General features: G+C 33.2%; 1 protein-coding gene across 1 annotated transcript; it reads left to right on the top strand.

Moving 5' to 3' along the window:
• The first annotated feature begins 559 nt into the window (after window positions 1-559).
• On the top strand, window positions 560-2,459 carry LOC111880131 (probable serine/threonine-protein kinase PBL25). The gene is made up of 2 exons (XM_023876533.3): window positions 560-1,671; window positions 1,777-2,459. Exons 1-2 carry the CDS (start codon window positions 763-765, stop codon window positions 2,353-2,355), a joined length of 1,488 nt encoding a protein of 495 aa, XP_023732301.1. The 5' UTR covers window positions 560-762; the 3' UTR covers window positions 2,356-2,459.
• Window positions 2,460-24,020: the final 21,561 nt, after the last annotated feature.

Raw genomic sequence — 24,020 nt, 5'->3', positions numbered from 1 at the left:
TTAAAAAAAGATTTAAAAAAATGGCCAATAAGAATAGAAGAGAGAGTGATGGAATGGGCTCTCTCATCAAGGGATGATGTTCAGCTAAGAGAAAAAGCTTCACGTATTCTTTTCCTCACCCATATCGTTCAATCTTAGTTATGAGATTGTCATAAAAAAATCTCACCATTAAAAAATTTAATCTAATGGTCCACTTTTAGTTATTGGGTCTTGGTGAATATATGATCTCTCTCTCTCTCTCTCTCTCTCTCTCTCTCTCTCTATATATATATATATATATATATATATATATATATATATATATATATATATATATATATATATATATATATATATATCGAAATTTGTTAAACTTACGACAATTTATCAGTTTTTGCTATTGTTTATCTATTTTATTTTATTTTTCTTATTTTTCGGTCTTTTTGCTACGGCTAGCTACCTGCACTTCCGGTGCCTTTCCTTTAAAAAAAATTATGTTGAATATTCACGAAATTGCCCCTAAAAATATATTTTCTATCTTTTTCTGTGGGAAGCCGCCTCTGCTGGTTGGGTACATGTAGTTTGTCGTGTTGACGATAATTGGTAGCTGAAAGGTTTTTTCGTGAATAACTAAACGCAGTTAAGTCGTCTACGAGTCTTTGGTGAACAAGGAGTCGCTGGAAAAATAGAATCAAACTGTAGCTTTTTGCCTTTTAATTTGCTCTCCAATTGTGTATGTGGAGCTCTTCCCATCTCCTTCAATATCTACCAAAATCATAGAAAATGTCTTCAATAAAAGAGTTTGCACACCTTAAAATTTCCCTAGAAGCTATAAAATTGGCAACCAATAACTTTGGTGACAGCTGCTACATCAGTGAAGGTGGATTTGGTAAGGTCTACAAAGGAGAGCTCTTTCACTTCGGTGATCAGGTTATGGTTGCAGCCAAGCGCTTAGATAGTAGATTTGGACAAGGGACCCCTGAGTTTTGGAAAGAGATCATGATGCTTTCTCGCTACAGACATGAAAATCTGGTCAATCTCTTGGGATTTTGTGATGAGGGTGGTGAGAATATCCTTGTGTATGAGTATCTACCGAATCAAAGTCTCGACAAATACCTTAGTAGCTCTAATCTGTCATGGATCCAACGCCTAAACATATGCATTGGGGCAGCTTGTGGGCTAGAGTATCTTCAGAATCCGGATGAGACTACACAAAGAGTGCTACACCGTGATATTAAAAGCTCCAACATACTCTTAGATAAAAGTTGGAATGCCAAAATTTCAGATTTTGGTCTTTCCAAACTCGGACCTGCTAACCAAGAATTCACATTTGTTATCACCCATGCAGTAGGGACTCCTGGGTATTGTGATCCACTTTACGGGGATACTGGATTCTTGACAAAAGAATCTGATGTCTATTCCTTTGGGGTGGTTTTATTCGAAGTCTTGTGTGGAAGGCTTTGCGTAGCGAATTGTGATGACAATCACCGTTTTTTGTCGAAATTGGCACAAAGCTGCTATGAAGAAAAGAAGCTGCAGACAGTTGTACTTGATTGTCTACAAGAGCAAATATATCCAGATTGTTTGGAAATGTTCTCTAAAATTGCATATCAATGTCTACACAAAGATCACAATGAACGTCCACTGGTAGCTGAGATCGTAAAACAACTTAAAGATGCCCTTAAATGTCAAGTAAGCTATACTTTTTTCAGAAATAATAGGATTTACTTATTTTGCTCTAATTTTTTTTAATAAGCCCATGCATATTCTAATTCTACATCTCATATATATATATAGGTGGAATATATGGTTGAGAAGGAAAAGAAGTTCATATTTTACACAGCATTTTATGCGGAGGTAAACATGCATATGCATGATGAGCTAGAACAGGTGTCTAGTAATTATGAAGAGGACATGGATATGCAAATTATTCAGCATAATGACATGTCGGAAGAGGAGTTGAAAGCATATGATGGTACAGATCCTAGGAAGCCTGTTCTTTTGGCGATCAAAGGTCAGATCTATGATGTCTCATCGGCCAGGATGTTTTACGGAGCAGGTGGTACTTATGGAGAGTGGAGTGGGAAAGATGCCAGTAGAGCCATTGCAAAATTCAGCTTTGAAGAGGAAGATTTGAACCGCGATCTCACTGGTTTAGGGAAGGTTGAGCTGGAGGCCTTAGATGATTGGGACATCATGTTCAGGAGTAAGTATGTTAAGGTTGGATCCATCGAAAATCCGAAGAAAAATCTGCCCGCTTGGATCTATAAAAAATTCAAAGAGAAATCTCACTACTACAAAAAGTCACATAGAACTCGCCATATAGCACCCGCAATGGAATGCATATTTCAAGGTTTATGCTGGTTGCATATGTAAGTTTGATTATATTGTATCCACTTTTAGTATGTTTGACCATGCTAATTACATGTGATTGTATTTTCGAAACTTATAAAATAGCAATGTAGTTTTTTATTTGTCCCTCTTAGGTTGTTCTTTTTTCGTACCAATCATTGTATTTTCAAAATTTGTCCCACCTGGGCAATTTTTTATTTATAAAGCCTGTACAATAATTTAGGGCTATAGTGGCGACTGGTCCTTTAGCGGTGACAACGCTTGGTGTTGTCAACTTACTCAATCCAACGCCTTCGAAGAATGTATCGTGCAATACCCATCGTCGCTAAAACCTCTTCGCCTCTGCTAAAACTTAACCGTCGTCGCCAAACGGTGTCGCCACTTAAGTGCATCGTTGATTTGGACCATCACCTCCATTTTTTCTTGTATTCTGATTTTGGTTCCTTTCCAAAATTTCCATGGGTGGTTTCTTGTTATTGCGGCCATCAGTCCATCTTTTGTCGGAGCTTCTTCGAAAATACTTCTTTCTATTCTCTCCGATGACCAAGACACAAACTTAAATTTGTTTACCTTCATGATTTCAGAACACCGGTGGGAAGGGTGGATTTGTTTCTTTATTGCTGCCAACGAATTGCACCACCGTTGCCGGAGTACCGCCACAACATGATCACCACCACTTTTCTACCTTCAACCAGCATATGCTATATTTTATCCAAATTTCTTAAATTGTGCATGTATAATGTATTTGACAGTGAATGTATTTCTAAGTGTACATTTTCTGTATTTGTATGTATAAATGTATGCAATTTGGAATGTTTGTATGTATAATGTATGCAATTTGTATATATGAAAACATAGTAAATGTATAATTTATGTATTATGTATGCATTTTGGAATTTTTGTATGTGTAATGTATGTATATGTGTGTATTTGCCAATGAATTATTAGTGTCGACATCTTTGGGGGGGGGGGGGGGGGGGGGGGGAGACCGAAAGTGTTAGTGGTGACAAGAGCATTAGTAGCAATGGGAAGCATTGGTGGCGACATGAGCATTAGTGGCAACGTGAAGCATTTGCAGGACAATTAGAGCAATAGCGATGAGGCATCAACGACGACCTTTAGCGATGTATAACCATCAGCAGCAACAATCGAGACTATTAGCGGCAATAATCGTAGCCACTAATGCATGCTAATTATTCTTGTAGCTCTACTTATGGCCTAACACCATCATCTATATTCCCCCCCACCACACCATTATCGGTTCTTGTTAAGATATGTACATAAATGATAAAAAAAGAACTGTGCCCTAATTGGGACGAATCAAAAAATACATTGCTATTTTATCACTTTTTAAAGTATATGTCGGCATATAGTATTGCCAACGTAACAAATGAGGGTATTTTCAATAACTTACCTATCTACTCCTCGTTCCAAAAAAAAAAAAAAAAAAACCATATTACTCTATGTAAATGGATACAACAAGAAAATTTGTATTTTAATAAACCCAAGAAATAAACTAGAAAATATGTGAGGAATAGAATTTACACAATAGAAATAGTTCTAACCTACATAACAACTGCATTCTTCAAAGAAACATAATCAAACTCTATAAATGGAAGCTCAAATTCAATCATAACATTACAATATGAGATTTTCATAGAAAAACAATCGTCTCAACGATTTGTAGAGATGTATTGAACAACATGTTGGATGAAACCAATCCGTCAAAAGAGAAGAATGTAGTTTTGCATATGAAATCATAAGCATAACAACAAATATGCAAATAAGAATTGCTACCATCATTATTAAGAGGAAAAGTGTTCCAAGACAAATCAATATTTTTTTGGGTATTGCTTTTAAAAAAAATGCTACTAAGCATAACGAGATGTAAGGATGAATAAGAACCCAAAGATTGAAGTCGAAGATAAAACTAAAGAAATGGCATGCATTATGGCAAATGATATGAAGAGTCCTTTTGGGAGGGTATATTGGAAGACCATTTTGGTTGTAACAACCTGGATTGTAAAAACAACTGCAAACAAGATGGTGGCTATAAGTGCACCAACCACCATGAATTGACCAGACGTTCCTTTCATCCACTCCCCACCTTTTGACACTAGATCTTTGTGGCTTTTAATGAATAATTCAAGTGATGTTACGCCATCATTTGTCTTTTATGTTTTGTAAAAAGGTTGAATCGCAGACTCTACCTCTTGCAACACAATATAAGTTATAAATCCATATTTTAGTATAAATCAAGTAGCTTGAAGATAATGATTTAAATTGAACCATGGTAATTCACGATGTTGTTGCTCTCAAATCGAGGGGGAACTTGTTGGATTAGGTGTCTAATACCATAATTATAATTGGTATGTACTTGACCCGAGAGTAGCATGTTCTATTTGGGTTGCCTTCACCAGAGCAATTTGATAGGATGAACTTTTGAGAAGAGGTTATTTATGATTTGTTAATATATTATAAATTCTAATATATTAATATAAAATCATGTTATTTAATTAGTATTGATAAAAAATTAATTTGGAATTAATTTAGTGATCAAAAAGACTAATTAAATATACGGCTATTGATTAAGTAAATCAATGATTCTTATAGTATGGGTCAATGATCCATGGTTATTTAGGAAGGGCTAAACCAACATGGATCGTCCATGGAGGTTTAACCCATGGAGCCTAAGTAATATGAAGCGTCATGTGCATTAGGGTTTGCATGGATGTAACCCTAAACTTTGCCACACTATAAAAGGAACCCATAGTCACCAAAATTGGCCCCAATGCATTCTAAGAAGAGTGATAACCGATTTTGTGTGCTAGTAGCCTCTCTCAAAAGTCCTCCATTTGTTTATGGTTTTTGTGAACAATTTGAGGTATCACATTTGAGGTGCTAAGTTCTTAAAGGCCAAAACTACAAGCTACAACAAAGAGGTAATTTTATAATTGAATTCTATGTTGTTTATGTTAATTGTAAGCTAGTTGTAGGGTTCATGCTTTGGAATGAATATTGCATGTATAATTAGAGAAAACAAAGATCCAACGCATTTAGGATTATATGTGCACTATAGGATGTTTTATTATACAAAACACAATAGTGGTATTAGAGACTAGGATTGTTTTCTATTATATTTGATGCTTATTAATTTCCAAAGTTGGAAAAAATCAATTTTCTGGCCTCTGACTGATGAACTCGCCGGATCCACTAGCTGATTCGACGAATTCACTCAGTAAAAGGGCAACTCGACAAATCAGGTTCATGCACTCGTCGAGTTGGTGCTTGAGATTGCAGAATTTCGAGTTTTTGGCCAAAGATTGGACTAGGATCATTACCAAAAACTATTTTGTAATCATAAAAATTGTATTTTCTGATTTAATAATGATGATCCTCTTCCAATCAAAAGATAATTGTCAAAATTACAAGATTTGTATTAGTTTATATGATTGGCTTATTTCTTGTAAATTGTTGATATGAGTTGTCCTGACTTATGAGTTTAACTAGATCATAGAAAAATTATATGAAACTTTTTATTTGTTAAAATATTGATTTAAATGTTCTTAAAGTCTTTTATAACTTGTCCTCAAGTATGGATTTTTTTTTTCATAAAAACCACATTAACTCATAAGTTATGAAAAACCAAAAGTTTTCAAGAGTTACAAAACTTACCCACAAGTTTTGGTATTTGAAAAATATCAAATTAAGAAACTCTTGTAATTAAAAGATATAACTCTTGGGTTCAATAACTTACCTATCTACTCCTCGTTCCAAAATAAAAACAAAAAAACCATATTACTCTATGTAAATGGATACAACAAGAAAATTTGTATTTTAATAAACCCAAGAAATAAACTAGAAAATATGTGAGGAATAGAATTTACACAATAGAAATAGTTCTAACCTACATAACAACTGCATTCTTCAAAGAAACATAATCAAACTCTATAAATGGAAGCTCAAATTCAATCATAACATTACAATATGAGATTTTCATAGAAAAACAATCGTCTCAACGATTTGTAGAGATGTATTGAACAACATGTTGGATGAAACCAATCCGTCAAAAGAGAAGAATGTAGTTTTGCATATGAAATCATAAGCATAACAACAAATATGCAAATAAGAATTGCTACCATCATTATTAAGAGGAAAAGTGTTCCAAGACAAATCAATATTTTTTTGGGTATTGCTTTTAAAAAAAAATGCTACTAAGCATAACGAGATGTAAGGATGAATAAGAACCCAAAGATTGAAGTCGAAGATAAAACTAAAGAAATGGCATGCATTATGGCAAATGATATGAAGAGTCCTTTTGGGAGGGTATATTGGAAGACCATTTTGGTTGTAACAACCTGGATTGTAAAAACAACTGCAAACAAGATGGTGGCTATAAGTGCACCAACCACCATGAATTGACCAGACGTTCCTTTCATCCACTCCCCACCTTTTGACACTAGATCTTTGTGGCTTTTAATGAATAATTCAAGTGATGTTACGCCATCATTGTTCTTTTATGTTTTGTAAAAAGGTTGAATCGCAGACTCTACCTCTTGCAACACAATATAAGTTATAAATCCATATTTTAGTATAAATCGAGTAGCTTGAAGATAATGATTTAAATTGAACCATGGTAATTCACGATGTTGTTGCTCTCAAATCGAGGGGGAACTTGTTGGATTAGGTGTCTAATACCATAATTATAATTGGTATGTACTTGACCCGAGAGTAGCATGTTCTATTTGGGTTGCCTTCACCAGAGCAATTTGATAGGATGAACTTTTGAGAAGAGGTTATTTATGATTTGTTAATATATTATAAGTTCTAATATATTAATATAAAATCATGTTATTTAATTAGTATTGATAAAAAATTAATTTGGAATTAATTTAGTGATCAAAAAGACTAATTAAATATACGGCTATTGATTAAGTAAATCAATGATTCTTATAGTATGGGTCAATGATCCATGGTTATTTAGGAAGGGCTAAACCAACATGGATCGTCCATGGAGGTTTAACCCATGGAGCCTAAGTAATATGAAGCGTCATGTGCATTAGGGTTTGCATGGATGTAACCCTAGACTTTGCCACACTATAAAAGGAACCCATAGTCACCAAAATCGGCCCCAATGCATTCTAAGAAGAGTGATAACCGATTTTGTGTGCTAGTAGCCTCTCTCAAAAGTCCTCCATTTGTTTATGGTTTTTGTGAACAATTTGAGGTATCACATTTGAGGTGCTAAGTTCTTAAAGGCCAAAACTACAAGCTACAACAAAGAGGTAATTTTATAATTGAATTTTATGTTGTTTATGTTAATTGTAAGCTAGTTGTAGGGTTCATGCTTTGGAATGAATATTGCATGTATAATTAGAGAAAACAAAGATCCAACGCATTTAGGATTATATGTGCACTATAGGATGTTTTATTATACAAAACACAATAGTGGTATTAGAGATTAGGATTGTTTTCTATTATATTTGATGCTTATTAATTTTCAAAGTTGGAAAAAATCAATTTTCTGGCCTCTGACTGATGAACTCGCCGGATCCACTAGCTGATTCGACGAATTCACTCAGTAAAAGGGCAACTCGACAAATCAGGTTCATGCACTCGTCGAGTTGGTGCTTGAGATTGCAGAATTTCGAGTTTTTGGCCAAAGATTGGACTAGGATCATTACCAAAAACTATTTTGTAATCATAAAAATTGTATTTTCTGATTTAATAATGATGATCCTCTTCCAATCAAAAGATAATTGTCAAAATTACATGATTTGTATTAGTTTATATGATTGGCTTATTTCTTGTAAATTGTTGATATGAGTTGTCTTGACTTATGAGTTTAACTAGATCATAGAAAAATTATATGAAACTTTTTATTTGTTAAAATATTGATTTAAATGTTCTTAAAGTCTTTTATAACTTGTCCTCAAGTATGGAACATGAATTTTTTTTTCATAAAAACCACATTAACTCATAAGTTATGAAAAACCAAAAGTTTTCAAGAGTTACAAAACTTACCCACAAGTTTTGGTATTTGAAAAATATCAAATTAAGAAACTCTTGTAATTAAAAGATATAACTCTTGGGTTCAATAACTTACCTATCTACTCGTCGTTCCAAAAAAAAAAGAGAAAAGAAAACCATATTACTCTATGTAAATGGATACAACAATAAAATTTGTATTTTAATAAACCCAAGAAATAAACTAGAAAATATGTGAGGAATAGAATTTACACAATAGAAATAGTTCTAACCTACATCATAACTGCATTCTTCAAAGAAACATAATCAAAATCTATAAATGGAAGCTCAAATTCAATCATAACATTACAATATGGGATTTTCATAGAAAAACAATCGTCTCAACGATTTGAAGAGATGTATTGAAAAACATGTTGGATGAAACCAATCCATCAAAAGAGAAGAATGTAGTTTTGCATATGAAATCATAAGCATAACAACAAATATGCAAATAAGAATTGCTACCATCATTATTAAGAGGAAAAGTGTTACAAGCAAATCAATATTTTTTTGGGTATTGCTTTTAAAAAAAATGCTACCAAGCATAACGAGATGTAAGGATGAATAAGAACCTAAAGATTGAAGTCGAAGATAAAACTAAAGAAATGGCATGCATTATGGCAAATGATATGAAGAGTCCTTTTGGGAGGGTATATTGGAAGACCATTTTGGTTGTAACAACCTGGATTGTAAAAACAACTGCAAACAAGATGGTGGCTATAAGTGCACCAACCACCATGAATTGACCAGACGTTCCTTTCATCCACTCCCCACCTTTTGACACTAGATCTTTATGGCTTTCAATGAATAATTCAAGTGATGTTATGCCATCATTGTTCTTTTATGTTTTGTAAAAAGGTTGAATCACAGACTCTACCTCTTGCAACACAATATAAGTTATAAATCCATATTTTAGTATAAATCAAGTAGCTTGAAGAGAATGATTTAAATTGAACCATGGTAATTCACGATGTTGTTGCTCTCAAATTGAGGGGGAACTTGTTGGATTAGGTGTCTAATACCATAATTATAATTGGTATGTACTTGACCCGAGAGTAGCATGTTCTATTTGGGTTGCCTTCACCAGAGCAATTTGATAGGATGAACTTTTGAGAAGAGGTTATTTATGATTTGTTAATATATTATAAGTTCTAATATATTAATATAAAATCATGTTATTTAATTAGTATTGATAAAAAATTAATTTGGAATTAATTTAGTGATCAAAAAGACTAATTAAATATACGGCTATTGATTAAGTAAATCAATGATTCTTATAGTATGGGTCAATGATCCATGGTTATTTAGGAAGGGCTAAACCAACATGGATCGTCCATGGAGGTTTAACCCATGGAGCCTAAGTAATATGAAGCGTCATGTGCATTAGGGTTTGCATGGATGTAACCCTAGACTTTGCCACACTATAAAAGGAACCCATAGTCACCAAAATCGGCCCCAATGCATTCTAAGAAGAGTGATAACCGATTTTGTGTGCTAGTAGCCTCTCTCAAAAGTCCTCCATTTGTTTATGGTTTTTGTGAACAATTTGAGGTATCACATTTGAGGTGCTAAGTTCTTAAAGGCCAAAACTACAAGCTACAACAAAGAGGTAATTTTATAATTGAATTTTATGTTGTTTATGTTAATTGTAAGCTAGTTGTAGGGTTCATGCTTTGGAATGAATATTGCATGTATAATTAGAGAAAACAAAGATCCAACGCATTTAGGATTATATGTGCACTATAGGATGTTTTATTATACAAAACACAATAGTGGTATTAGAGATTAGGATTGTTTTCTATTATATTTGATGCTTATTAATTTTCAAAGTTGGAAAAAATCAATTTTCTGGCCTCTGACTGATGAACTCGCCGGATCCACTAGCTGATTCGACGAATTCACTCAGTAAAAGGGCAACTCGACAAATCAGGTTCATGCACTCGTCGAGTTGGTGCTTGAGATTGCAGAATTTCGAGTTTTTGGCCAAAGATTGGACTAGGATCATTACCAAAAACTATTTTGTAATCATAAAAATTGTATTTTCTGATTTAATAATGATGATCCTCTTCCAATCAAAAGATAATTGTCAAAATTACATGATTTGTATTAGTTTATATGATTGGCTTATTTCTTGTAAATTGTTGATATGAGTTGTCTTGACTTATGAGTTTAACTAGATCATAGAAAAATTATATGAAACTTTTTATTTGTTAAAATATTGATTTAAATGTTCTTAAAGTCTTTTATAACTTGTCCTCAAGTATGGAACATGAATTTTTTTTTCATAAAAACCACATTAACTCATAAGTTATGAAAAACCAAAAGTTTTCAAGAGTTACAAAACTTACCCACAAGTTTTGGTATTTGAAAAATATCAAATTAAGAAACTCTTGTAATTAAAAGATATAACTCTTGGGTTCAATAACTTACCTATCTACTCGTCGTTCCAAAAAAAAAAGAGAAAAGAAAACCATATTACTCTATGTAAATGGATACAACAATAAAATTTGTATTTTAATAAACCCAAGAAATAAACTAGAAAATATGTGAGGAATAGAATTTACACAATAGAAATAGTTCTAACCTACATCATAACTGCATTCTTCAAAGAAACATAATCAAAATCTATAAATGGAAGCTCAAATTCAATCATAACATTACAATATGGGATTTTCATAGAAAAACAATCGTCTCAACGATTTGAAGAGATGTATTGAAAAACATGTTGGATGAAACCAATCCATCAAAAGAGAAGAATGTAGTTTTGCATATGAAATCATAAGCATAACAACAAATATGCAAATAAGAATTGCTACCATCATTATTAAGAGGAAAAGTGTTACAAGCAAATCAATATTTTTTTGGGTATTGCTTTTAAAAAAAATGCTACCAAGCATAACGAGATGTAAGGATGAATAAGAACCTAAAGATTGAAGTCGAAGATAAAACTAAAGAAATGGCATGCATTATGGCAAATGATATGAAGAGTCCTTTTGGGAGGGTATATTGGAAGACCATTTTGGTTGTAACAACCTGGATTGTAAAAACAACTGCAAACAAGATGGTGGCTATAAGTGCACCAACCACCATGAATTGACCAGACGTTCCTTTCATCCACTCCCCACCTTTTGACACTAGATCTTTATGGCTTTCAATGAATAATTCAAGTGATGTTATGCCATCATTGTTCTTTTATGTTTTGTAAAAAGGTTGAATCACAGACTCTACCTCTTGCAACACAATATAAGTTATAAATCCATATTTTAGTATAAATCAAGTAGCTTGAAGAGAATGATTTAAATTGAACCATGGTAATTCACGATGTTGTTGCTCTCAAATTGAGGGGGAACTTGTTGGATTAGGTGTCTAATACCATAATTATAATTGGTATGTACTTGACCCGAGAGTAGCATGTTCTATTTGGGTTGCCTTCACCAGAGCAATTTGATAGGATGAACTTTTGAGAAGAGGTTATTTATGATTTGTTAATATATTATAAGTTCTAATATATTAATATAAAATCATGTTATTTAATTAGTATTGATAAAAAATTAATTTGGAATTAATTTAGTGATCAAAATGACTAATTAAATATACGGCTATTGATTAAGTAAATCAATGATTCTTATAGTATGGGTCAATGATCCATGGTTATTTAGGAAGGGCTAAACCAACATGGATCGTCCATGGAGGTTTAACCCATGGAGCCTAAGTAATATGAAGCATCATGTGCATTAGGGTTTGCATGGATGTAACCCTAAACTTTGCCACACTATAAAAGGAACCCATAGTCACCAAAATCGGCCCCAATGCATTCTAAGAAGAGTGATAACCGATTTTGTGTGCTAGTAGCCTCTCTCAAAAGTCCTCCATTTGTTTATGGTTTTTGTGAACAATTTGAGGTATCACATTTGAGGTGCTAAGTTCTTAAAGGCCAAAACTACAAGCTACAACAAAGAGGTAATTTTATAATTGAATTCTATGTTGTTTATGTTAATTGTAAGCTAGTTGTAGGGTTCATGCTTTGGAATGAATATTGCATGTATAATTAGAGAAAACAAAGATCCAACGCATTTAGGATTATATGTGCACTATAGGATGTTTTATTATACAAAACACAATAGTGGTATTAGAGATTAGGATTGTTTTCTATTATATTTGATGCTTATTAATTTTCAAAGTTGGAAAAAATCAATTTTCTGGCCTCTGACTGATGAACTCGCCGGATCCACTAGCTGATTCGACGAATTCACTCAGTAAAAGGGCAACTCGACAAATCAGGTTCATGCACTCGTCGAGTTAGTGCTTGAGATTGCAGAATTTCGAGTTTTTGGCCAAAGATTGGACTAGGATCATTACCAAAAACTATTTTGTAATCATAAAAATTGTATTTTCTGATTTAATAATGATGATCCTCTTCCAATCAAAAGATAATTGTCAAAATTACAAGATTTGTATTAGTTTATATGATTGGCTTATTTCTTGTAAATTGTTGATATGAGTTGTCTTGACTTATGAGTTTAACTAGATCATAGAAAAATTATATGAAACTTTTTATTTGTTAAAATATTGATTTAAATGTTCTTAAAGTCTTTTATAACTTGTCCTCAAGTATGGAACATGAATTTTTTTTTTCATAAAAACCACATTAACTCATAAGTTATGAAAAACCAAAAGTTTTCAAGAGTTACAAAACTTACCCACAAGTTTTGGTATTTGAAAAATATCAAATTAAGAAACTCTTGTAATTAAAAGATATAACTCTTGGGTTCAATAACTTACCTATCTACTCGTCGTTCCAAAAAAAAAGAGAAAAGAAAACCATATTACTCTATGTAAATGGATACAACAAGAAAATTTGTATTTTAATAAACCCAAGAAATAAACTAGAAAATATGTGAGGAATAGAATTTACACAATAGAAATAGTTCTAACCTACATCATAACTGCATTCTTCAAAGAAACATAATCAAAATCTATAAATGGAAGCTCAAATTCAATCATAACATTACAATATGGGATTTTCATAGAAAAACAATCGTCTCAACGATTTGAAGAGATGTATTGAACAACATGTTGGATGAAACCAATCCATCAAAAGAGAAGAATGTAGTTTTGCATATGAAATCATAAGCATAACAACAAATATGCAAATAAGAATTGCTACCATCATTATTAAGAGGAAAAGTGTTACAAGCAAATCAATATTTTTTTGGGTATTGCTTTTAAAAAAAATGCTACCAAGCATAACGAGATGTAAGGATGAATAAGAACCTAAAGATTAAAGTCGAAGATAAAACTAAAGAAATGGCATGCATTATGGCAAATGATATGAAGAGTCCTTTTGGGAGGGTATATTGGAAGACCATTTTGGTTGTAACAACCTGGATTGTAAAAACAATTGCAAACAAGATGGTGGCTATAAGTGCACCAACCACCATGAATTGACCAGACGTTCCTTTCATCCACTCCCCACCTTTTGACACTAGATCTTTGTGGCTTTCAATGAATAATTCAAGTGATGTTATGCCATCATTGTTCTTTTATGTTTTGTAAAAAGGTTGAATCACAGACTCTACCTCTTGCAACACAATATAAGTTATAAATCCATATTTTAGTATAAATCAAGTAGCTTGAAGAGAATGATTTAAATTGAACCATGGTAATTCACGATGTTGTTGCTCTCAAATCGAGGGGGAACTTGTTGGATTAGGTGTCTAATACCATAATTATAATTGGTATGTACTTGACCCGAGAGTAGCATGTTCTATTTGGGTTGCCTTCACCAGAGCAATTTGATAGGATGAACTTTTGAGAAGAGGTTATCTATGATTTGTTAATATATTATAAGTTCTAATATATTAATATAAAATCATGTTATTTAATTAGTATTGATAAAAAATTAATTTGGAATTAATTTAGTGATCAAAAAGACTAATTAAATATACGGCTATTGATTAAGTAAATCAATGATTCTTATAGTATGGGTCAATGATCCATGGTTATTTAGGAAGGGCTAAACCAACATGGATCGTCCATGGAGGTTTAACCCATGGAGCCTAAGTAATATGAAGCGTCATGTGCATTAGGGTTTGCATGGATGTAACCCTAGACTTTGCCACACTATAAAAGGAACCCATAGTCACCAAAATCGGCCCCAATGCATTCTAAGAAGAGTGATAACCGATTTTGTGTGCTAGTAGCCTCTCTCAAAAGTCCTCCATTTGTTTATGGTTTTTGTGAACAATTTGAGGTATCACATTTGAGGTGCTAAGTTCTTAAAGGCCAAAACTACAAGCTACAACAAAGAGGTAATTTTATAATTGAATTCTATGTTGTTTATGTTAATTGTATGCTAGTTGTAGGGTTCATGATTTGGAATCAATATTGCATGTATAATTAGAGAAAACAAAGATCCAACGCATTTAGGATTATATGTGCACTATAGGATGTTTTATTATACAAAACACAATAGTGGTATTAGAGACTAGGATTGTTTTCTATTATATTTGATGCTTATTAATTTTCCAAGTTGGAAAAAATCAATTTTCTGGCCTCTGACTGATGAACTCGCCGGATCCACTAGCTGATTCGACGAGTTCACTCAGTAAAAGGGCAACTCGACAAATCAGGTTCATGCACTCGTCGAGTTGGTGCTTGAGGTTGCAGAATTTTGAGTTTTTGGCCAAAGATTGGACTAGGATCATTACCAAAAACTATTTTGTAATCATAAAAATTGTATTTTCTGATTTAATAATGATGATCCTCTTCCAATCAAAAGATAATTGTCAAAATTACAAGATTTGTATTAGTTTATATGATTGGCTTATTTCTTGTAAATTGTTGATATGAGTTGTCTTGACTTATGAGTTTAACTAGATCATAGAAAAATTATATGAAACTTTTTATTTGTTAAAATATTGATTTAAATGTTCTTAAAGTCTTTTATAACTTGTCCTCAAGTATGGAACATGAATTTTTTTTCATAAAAACCACATTAACTCATAAGTTATGAAAAACCAAAAGTTTTCAAGAGTTACAAAACTTACCCACAAGTTTTGGTATTTGAAAAATATCAAATTAAGAAACTCTTGTAATTAAAAGATATAACTCTTGGGTTCAATAACTTACCTATCTACTCGTCGTTCCAAAAAAAAAAGAGAAAAGAAAACCATATTACTCTATGTAAATGGATACAACAAGAAAATTTGTATTTTAATAAACCCAAGAAATAAACTAGAAAATATGTGAGGAATAGAATTTACACAATAGAAATAGTTCTAACCTACATAATAACTGCATTCTTCAAAGAAACATAATCAAAATCTATAAATGGAAGCTCAAATTCAATCATAACATTACAATATGGGATTTTCATAGAAAAACAATCGTCTCAACGATTTGAAGAGATGTATTGAACAACATGTTGGATGAAACCAATCCATCAAAAGAGAAGAATGTAGTTTTGCATATGAAATCATAAGCATAACAACAAATATGCAAATAAGAATTGCTACCATCATTATTAAGAGGAAAAGTGTTACAAGCAAATCAATATTTTTTTGGGTATTGCTTTTAAAAAAAATGCTACCAAGCATAACGAGATGTAAGGATGAATAAGAACCCAAAGATTGAAGTCGAAGATAAAACTAAAGAAATGGCATGCATTATGGCAAATGATATGAAGAGTCCTTTTGGGAGGGTATATTGGAAGACCATTTTGGTTGTAACAACCTGGATTGTAAAAACAACTGCAAACAAGATGGTGGCTATAAGTGCACCAACCACCATGAATTGACCAGACGTTCCTTTCATCCACTCCCCACCTTTTGACACTAGATCTTTGTGGCTTTCAATGAATAATTCAAGTGATGTTATGCCATCATTGTTCTTTTATGTTTTGTAAAAAGGTTGAATCACAGACTCTACCTCTTGCAACACAATATAAGTTATAAATCCATATTTTAGTATAAATCAAGTAGCTTGAAGAGAATGATTTAAATTGAACCATGGTAATTCACGATGTTGTTGCTCTCAAATTGAGGGGGAACTTGTTGGATTAGGTGTCTAATACCATAATTATAATTGGTATGTACTTGACCCGAGAGTAGCATGTTCTATTTGGGTTGCCTTCACCAGAGCAATTTGATAGGATGAACTTTTGAGAAGAGGTTATTTATGATTTGTTAATATATTATAAGTTCTAATATATTAATATAAAATCATGTTATTTAATTAGTATTGATAAAAAATTAATTTGGAATTAATTTAGTGATCAAAATGACTAATTAAATATACGACTATTGATTAAGTAAATCAATGATTCTTATAGTATGGGTCAATGATCCATGGTTATTTAGGAAGGGCTAAACCAACATGGATCGTCCATGGAGGTTTAACCCATGGAGCCTAAGTAATATGAAGCATCATGTGCATTAGGGTTTGCATGGATGTAACCCTAAACTTTGCCACACTATAAAAGGAACCCATAGTCACCAAAATCGGCCCCAATGCATTCTAAGAAGAGTGATAACCGATTTTGTGTGCTAGTAGCCTCTCTCAAAAGTCCTCCATTTGTTTATGGTTTTTGTGAACAATTTGAGGTATCACATTTGAGGTGCTAAGTTCTTAAAGGCCAAAACTACAAGCTACAACAAAGAGGTAATTTTATAATTGAATTCTATGTTGTTTATGTTAATTGTATGCTAGTTGTAGGGTTCATGCTTTGGAATGAATATTGCATGTATAATTAGAGAAAACAAAGATCCAACGCATTTAGGATTATATGTGCACTATAGGATGTTTTATTATACAAAACACAATAGTGGTATTAGAGATTAGGATTGTTTTCTATTATATTTGATGCTTATTAATTTTCAAAGTTGGAAAAAATCAATTTTCTGGCCTCTGACTGATGAACTCGCCGGATCCACTAGCTGATTCGACGAATTCACTCAGTAAAAGGGCAACTCGACAAATCAGGTTCATGCACTCGTCGAGTTAGTGCTTGAGATTGCAGAATTTCGAGTTTTTGGCCAAAGATTGGACTAGGATCATTACCAAAAACTATTTTGTAATCATAAAAATTGTATTTTCTGATTTAATAATGATGATCCTCTTCCAATCAAAAGATAATTGTCAAAATTACAAGATTTGTATTAGTTTATATGATTGGCTTATTTCTTGTAAATTGTTGATATGAGTTGTCTTGACTTATGAGTTTAACTAGATCATAGAAAAATTATATGAAACTTTTTATTTGTTAAAATATTGATTTAAATGTTCTTAAAGTCTTTTATAACTTGTCCTCAAGTATGGAACATGAATTTTTTTTTTCATAAAAACCACATTAACTCATAAGTTATGAAAAACCAAAAGTTTTCAAGAGTTACAAAACTTACCCACAAGTTTTGGTATTTGAAAAATATCAAATTAAGAAACTCTTGTAATTAAAAGATATAACTCTTGGGTTCAATAACTTACCTATCTACTCGTCGTTCCAAAAAAAAAGAGAAAAGAAAACCATATTACTCTATGTAAATGGATACAACAAGAAAATTTGTATTTTAATAAACCCAAGAAATAAACTAGAAAATATGTGAGGAATAGAATTTACACAATAGAAATAGTTCTAACCTACATCATAACTGCATTCTTCAAAGAAACATAATCAAAATCTATAAATGGAAGCTCAAATTCAATCATAACATTACAATATGGGATTTTCATAGAAAAACAATCGTCTCAACGATTTGAAGAGATGTATTGAACAACATGTTGGATGAAACCAATCCATCAAAAGAGAAGAATGTAGTTTTGCATATGAAATCATAAGCATAACAACAAATATGCAAATAAGAATTGCTACCATCATTATTAAGAGGAAAAGTGTTACAAGCAAATCAATATTTTTTTGGGTATTGCTTTTAAAAAAAATGCTACCAAGCATAACGAGATGTAAGGATGAATAAGAACCTAAAGATTAAAGTCGAAGATAAAACTAAAGAAATGGCATGCATTATGGCAAATGATATGAAGAGTCCTTTTGGGAGGGTATATTGGAAGACCATTTTGGTTGTAACAACCTGGATTGTAAAAACAATTGCAAACAAGATGGTGGCTATAAGTGCACCAACCACCATGAATTGACCAGACGTTCCTTTCATCCACTCCCCACCTTTTGACACTAGATCTTTGTGGCTTTCAATGAATAATTCAAGTGATGTTATGCCATCATTGTTCTTTTATGTTTTGTAAAAAGGTTGAATCACAGACTCTACCTCTTGCAACACAATATAAGTTATAAATCCATATTTTAGTATAAATCAAGTAGCTTGAAGAGAATGATTTAAATTGAACCATGGTAATTCACGATGTTGTTGCTCTCAAATCGAGGGGGAACTTGTTGGATTAGGTGTCTAATACCATAATTATAATTGGTATGTACTTGACCCGAGAGTAGCATGTTCTATTTGGGTTGCCTTCACCAGAGCAATTTGATAGGATGAACTTTTGAGAAGAGGTTATCTATGATTTGTTAATATATTATAAGTTCTAATATATTAATATAAAATCATGTTATTTAATTAGTATTGATAAAAAATTAATTTGGAATTAATTTAGTGATCAAAAAGACTAATTAAATATACGGCTATTGATTAAGTAAATCAATGATTCTTATAGTATGGGTCAATGATCCATGGTTATTTAGGAAGGGCTAAACCAACATGGATCGTCCATGGAGGTTTAACCCATGGAGCCTAAGTAATATGAAGCGTCATGTGCATTAGGGTTTGCATGGATGTAACCCTAGACTTTGCCACACTATAAAAGGAACCCATAGTCACCAAAATCGGCCCCAATGCATTCTAAGAAGAGTGATAACCGATTTTGTGTGCTAGTAGCCTCTCTCAAAAGTCCTCCATTTGTTTATGGTTTTTGTGAACAATTTGAGGTATCACATTTGAGGTGCTAAGTTCTTAAAGGCCAAAACTACAAGCTACAACAAAGAGGTAATTTTATAATTGAATTCTATGTTGTTTATGTTAATTGTATGCTAGTTGTAGGGTTCATGATTTGGAATCAATATTGCATGTATAATTAGAGAAAACAAAGATCCAACGCATTTAGGATTATATGTGCACTATAGGATGTTTTATTATACAAAACACAATAGTGGTATTAGAGACTAGGATTGTTTTCTATTATATTTGATGCTTATTAATTTTCCAAGTTGGAAAAAATCAATTTTCTGGCCTCTGACTGATGAACTCGCCGGATCCACTAGCTGATTCGACGAGTTCACTCAGTAAAAGGGCAACTCGACAAATCAGGTTCATGCACTCGTCGAGTTGGTGCTTGAGGTTGCAGAATTTTGAGTTTTTGGCCAAAGATTGGACTAGGATCATTACCAAAAACTATTTTGTAATCATAAAAATTGTATTTTCTGATTTAATAATGATGATCCTCTTCCAATCAAAAGATAATTGTCAAAATTACAAGATTTGTATTAGTTTATATGATTGGCTTATTTCTTGTAAATTGTTGATATGAGTTGTCTTGACTTATGAGTTTAACTAGATCATAGAAAAATTATATGAAACTTTTTATTTGTTAAAATATTGATTTAAATGTTCTTAAAGTCTTTTATAACTTGTCCTCAAGTATGGAACATGAATTTTTTTTCATAAAAACCACATTAACTCATAAGTTATGAAAAACCAAAAGTTTTCAAGAGTTACAAAACTTACCCACAAGTTTTGGTATTTGAAAAATATCAAATTAAGAAACTCTTGTAATTAAAAGATATAACTCTTGGGTTCAATAACTTACCTATCTACTCGTCGTTCCAAAAAAAAAAGAGAAAAGAAAACCATATTACTCTATGTAAATGGATACAACAAGAAAATTTGTATTTTAATAAACCCAAGAAATAAACTAGAAAATATGTGAGGAATAGAATTTACACAATAGAAATAGTTCTAACCTACATAATAACTGCATTCTTCAAAGAAACATAATCAAAATCTATAAATGGAAGCTCAAATTCAATCATAACATTACAATATGGGATTTTCATAGAAAAACAATCGTCTCAACGATTTGAAGAGATGTATTGAACAACATGTTGGATGAAACCAATCCATCAAAAGAGAAGAATGTAGTTTTGCATATGAAATCATAAGCATAACAACAAATATGCAAATAAGAATTGCTACCATCATTATTAAGAGGAAAAGTGTTACAAGCAAATCAATATTTTTTTGGGTATTGCTTTTAAAAAAAATGCTACCAAGCATAACGAGATGTAAGGATGAATAAGAACCCAAAGATTGAAGTCGAAGATAAAACTAAAGAAATGGCATGCATTATGGCAAATGATATGAAGAGTCCTTTTGGGAGGGTATATTGGAAGACCATTTTGGTTGTAACAACCTGGATTGTAAAAACAACTGCAAACAAGATGGTGGCTATAAGTGCACCAACCACCATGAATTGACCAGACGTTCCTTTCATCCACTCCCCACCTTTTGACACTAGATCTTTGTGGCTTTCAATGAATAATTCAAGTGATGTTACGCCATCATTGTTCTTTTATGTTTTGTAAAAAGGTTGAATCACAGACTCTACCTCTTGCAACACAATATAAGTTATAAATCCATATTTTAGTATAAATCAAGTAGCTTGAAGAGAATGATTTAAATTGAACCATGGTAATTCACGATGTTGTTACTCTCAAATCGAGGGGGAACTTGTTGGATTAGGTGTCTAATACCATAATTATAATTGGTATGTACTTGACCCGAGAGTAGCATGTTCTATTTGGGTTGCCTTCACCAGAGCAATTTGATAGGATGAACTTTTGAGAAGAGGTTATTTATGATTTGTTAATATATTATAAGTTCTAATATATTAATATAAAATCATGTTATTTAATTAGTATTGATAAAAAATTAATTTGGAATTAATTTAGTGATCAAAAAGACTAATTAAATATACGACTATTGATTAAGTAAATCAATGATTCTTATAGTATGGGTCAATGATCCATGGTTATTTAGGAAGGGCTAAACCAACATGGATCGTCCATGGAGGTTTAACCCATGGAGCCTAAGTAATATGAAGCGTCATGTGCATTAGGGTTTGCATGGATGTAACCCTAGACTTTGCCACACTATAAAAGGAACCCATAGTCACCAAAATTGGCGCCAATGCATTCTAAGAAGAGTGATAACCGATTTTGTGTGCTAGTAGCCTCTCTCAAAAGTCCTCCATTTGTTTATGGTTTTTGTGAACAATTTGAGGTATCACATTTGAGGTGCTAAGTTCTTAAAGGCCAAAACTACAAGCTACAACAAAGAGGTAATTTTATAATTGAATTCTATGTTGTTTATGTTAATTGTATGCTAGTTGTAGAGTTCATGCTTTGGAATCAATATTGCATGTTAAAATATTGATTTAAAAGTTCTTAAATTCTTTTATAATTGGGGTTGAACTCTAACTCTTTCGGAACGTCTAAGAGGTAATGACTCGTCAATTGGTTCAACCGGTGTTTCCTCCTCGGGTTGAGTGCCAGCGGTAGAGGTTCCTTCATCGCTCGACTCTTGAATCTCTTCAAGATCGATTTTCCTCCCACTGTCTCCTTGGTTTATGAGTTCTCACTCTCGGAAAACCCCTCTCCTCGTAACGAAGACCACATTGTCACTCGGTCTATAGAAGAGATATCCAAAGGATTTCTGCGGGTAGCCAATGTAAATACATCGCTCACTACGAGGTTCGAGCTTATCATGAGTTTCTCGTCTTACGAAAACTTCACAACCTTAAACTTTGATATGTGCCAACGAGGGAGCTTTCCCTGTCCACATCTCGTGAGGTGTTTTGGGAACCTTCTTTGTAGGGACTCGGTTAAGGATATGGACGACAATCTCTAAGGCATACCCCCAAAATGAGATAGGTAGTGAAGCACGACTCATCATAGAACGAACCATGTCCAACAGGGTTCGATTGCGCCTTTCTGCCACACCATTTAACAGCGGTGTCCTAGGTGGCGTCAATTGCGAAACTATCCCACATTCCTTGAGATAGTCGTGGAATTCAAGACTTAGGTACTCTCCTCCTCGATCGGATCGAAGCATCTTGATTTTCCTGCCCAATTGATTCTCCACTTCATTCTTGAACTCTTTGAATTTTTCAAACGTTTCAGACTTGTGCTTGATTAAGTAAATATACCCATATCTACTATAATCATCTGTGAAAGTCACGTAGAAGCGGTTTCCATCCTTTGTGGTGGATCTAAAGGGTCCACATACATCGATATGTATGAGATCCAATAAACCCTCACCCCTCTCACAAGTGCCAGTGAAGGGTGACTTGGTCATCTTTCCAAGTAAACAAGATTCGCACGTGTCATCTTCCCTAAGGCCGAATGACTCCAACACTCCATCCTTTTGGAGTTGGGCTATGCGCTTCTTGCTGACATGTCCAAGACGACAATGCCACAAAGATGCTTTATCCACACTATTGGAAGAATCTATACACAACACATCATTTCCTAGGTTATCTACAACCATAACAGTTTCATAAATTCCATTACAAGGCATAGCTTCAAAGTATAAAACACCATTTAGATAAGCATAAATAGAGCCATTCATATTATTAAACGAATATCTAAATCCTTGTCTAAACAAACCATGAAATGAAATGATGTTTCTTGCCATTTCTTGTGAGTAGCAACAATTATTTAAATCTAGACCTAATCCATTAGTTAGCACTAAAGAATACACTCCAATCTTGGTGACAGGAGACGATCTTCTGTTTCGCATGATTAGATTTATTCTTCCTTGCTCCACATCTCTATCTCTTCTTAGTCCCTGCTAGTCAGAAAAAATGTGGTAACCACATCTTGTGTCAAGAAACCAAGAAATAGTGTGAGATGAATTACTAGATTTAATTGTGTATATACCTGCAAAAGATGGCTTAATCTTTCCATCCTTGATGGCTTGCAGATATTCCGGGCAGCTTCTCTTCCAATGCCCTATCTTGTGGCAATGATGGCACTCTGCCGCCTTCGGGTTAGGGTTGGGCTTAGCGGGATCAACTTTGGTCCCACTAGAAGAGGAACCATCTTGGGACTTTCCTTTGCGGTGGCTCTTTGAAGGAGCCTTCCTTTTCTTGCCCCTTCCCTGCCCTATAGCCAAAACAGGAGCAACGGTTGGTGCGGGAGTTGGTGCAACAGACTTGTCCTTAAGGTTGCTCTTAGCAGTCCTTAGGAGTCCTTGGATTTTGCTTAGGGTGACCTCTTCCTTATTCATGTGGTCGGTCATCCTAAATTGGTTGTAGCATGAAGGCAAGGAATGACGATCAATGTCGATGGCCAAATCCTCCCCAAAGTTAACATTTAACTTGTGAAGACGATCAACATATCCTTGCATCTTTGGCAAGTGCACAGTCAACGATTCTCCATTTCCCTTCTTAGCGGTGATCATATTAGTGATGATCTCGTAGCATCAAGTCTTGATGCATTTCATACGGATACATGTCCTCATAGGAATTTTGGAATTCTTGGTTCATAGTGGTTATCATGATGCAATGTACTTTCGTTGCATCACGTTCGTGTGTCTAAAAGACAGCCATCCCTTCGGGAGTAGCGATTTCCGAGTTGA

The sequence above is a fragment of the Lactuca sativa genome, chromosome 1 (assembly GCF_002870075.4).
Source record: "Lactuca sativa cultivar Salinas chromosome 1, Lsat_Salinas_v11, whole genome shotgun sequence".
Taxonomy (NCBI): Eukaryota; Viridiplantae; Streptophyta; class Magnoliopsida; order Asterales; family Asteraceae; genus Lactuca; species Lactuca sativa.
Note: the sequence above shows the minus strand (reverse complement) of the source record. Positions and strands in the feature narration are given on the sequence as shown.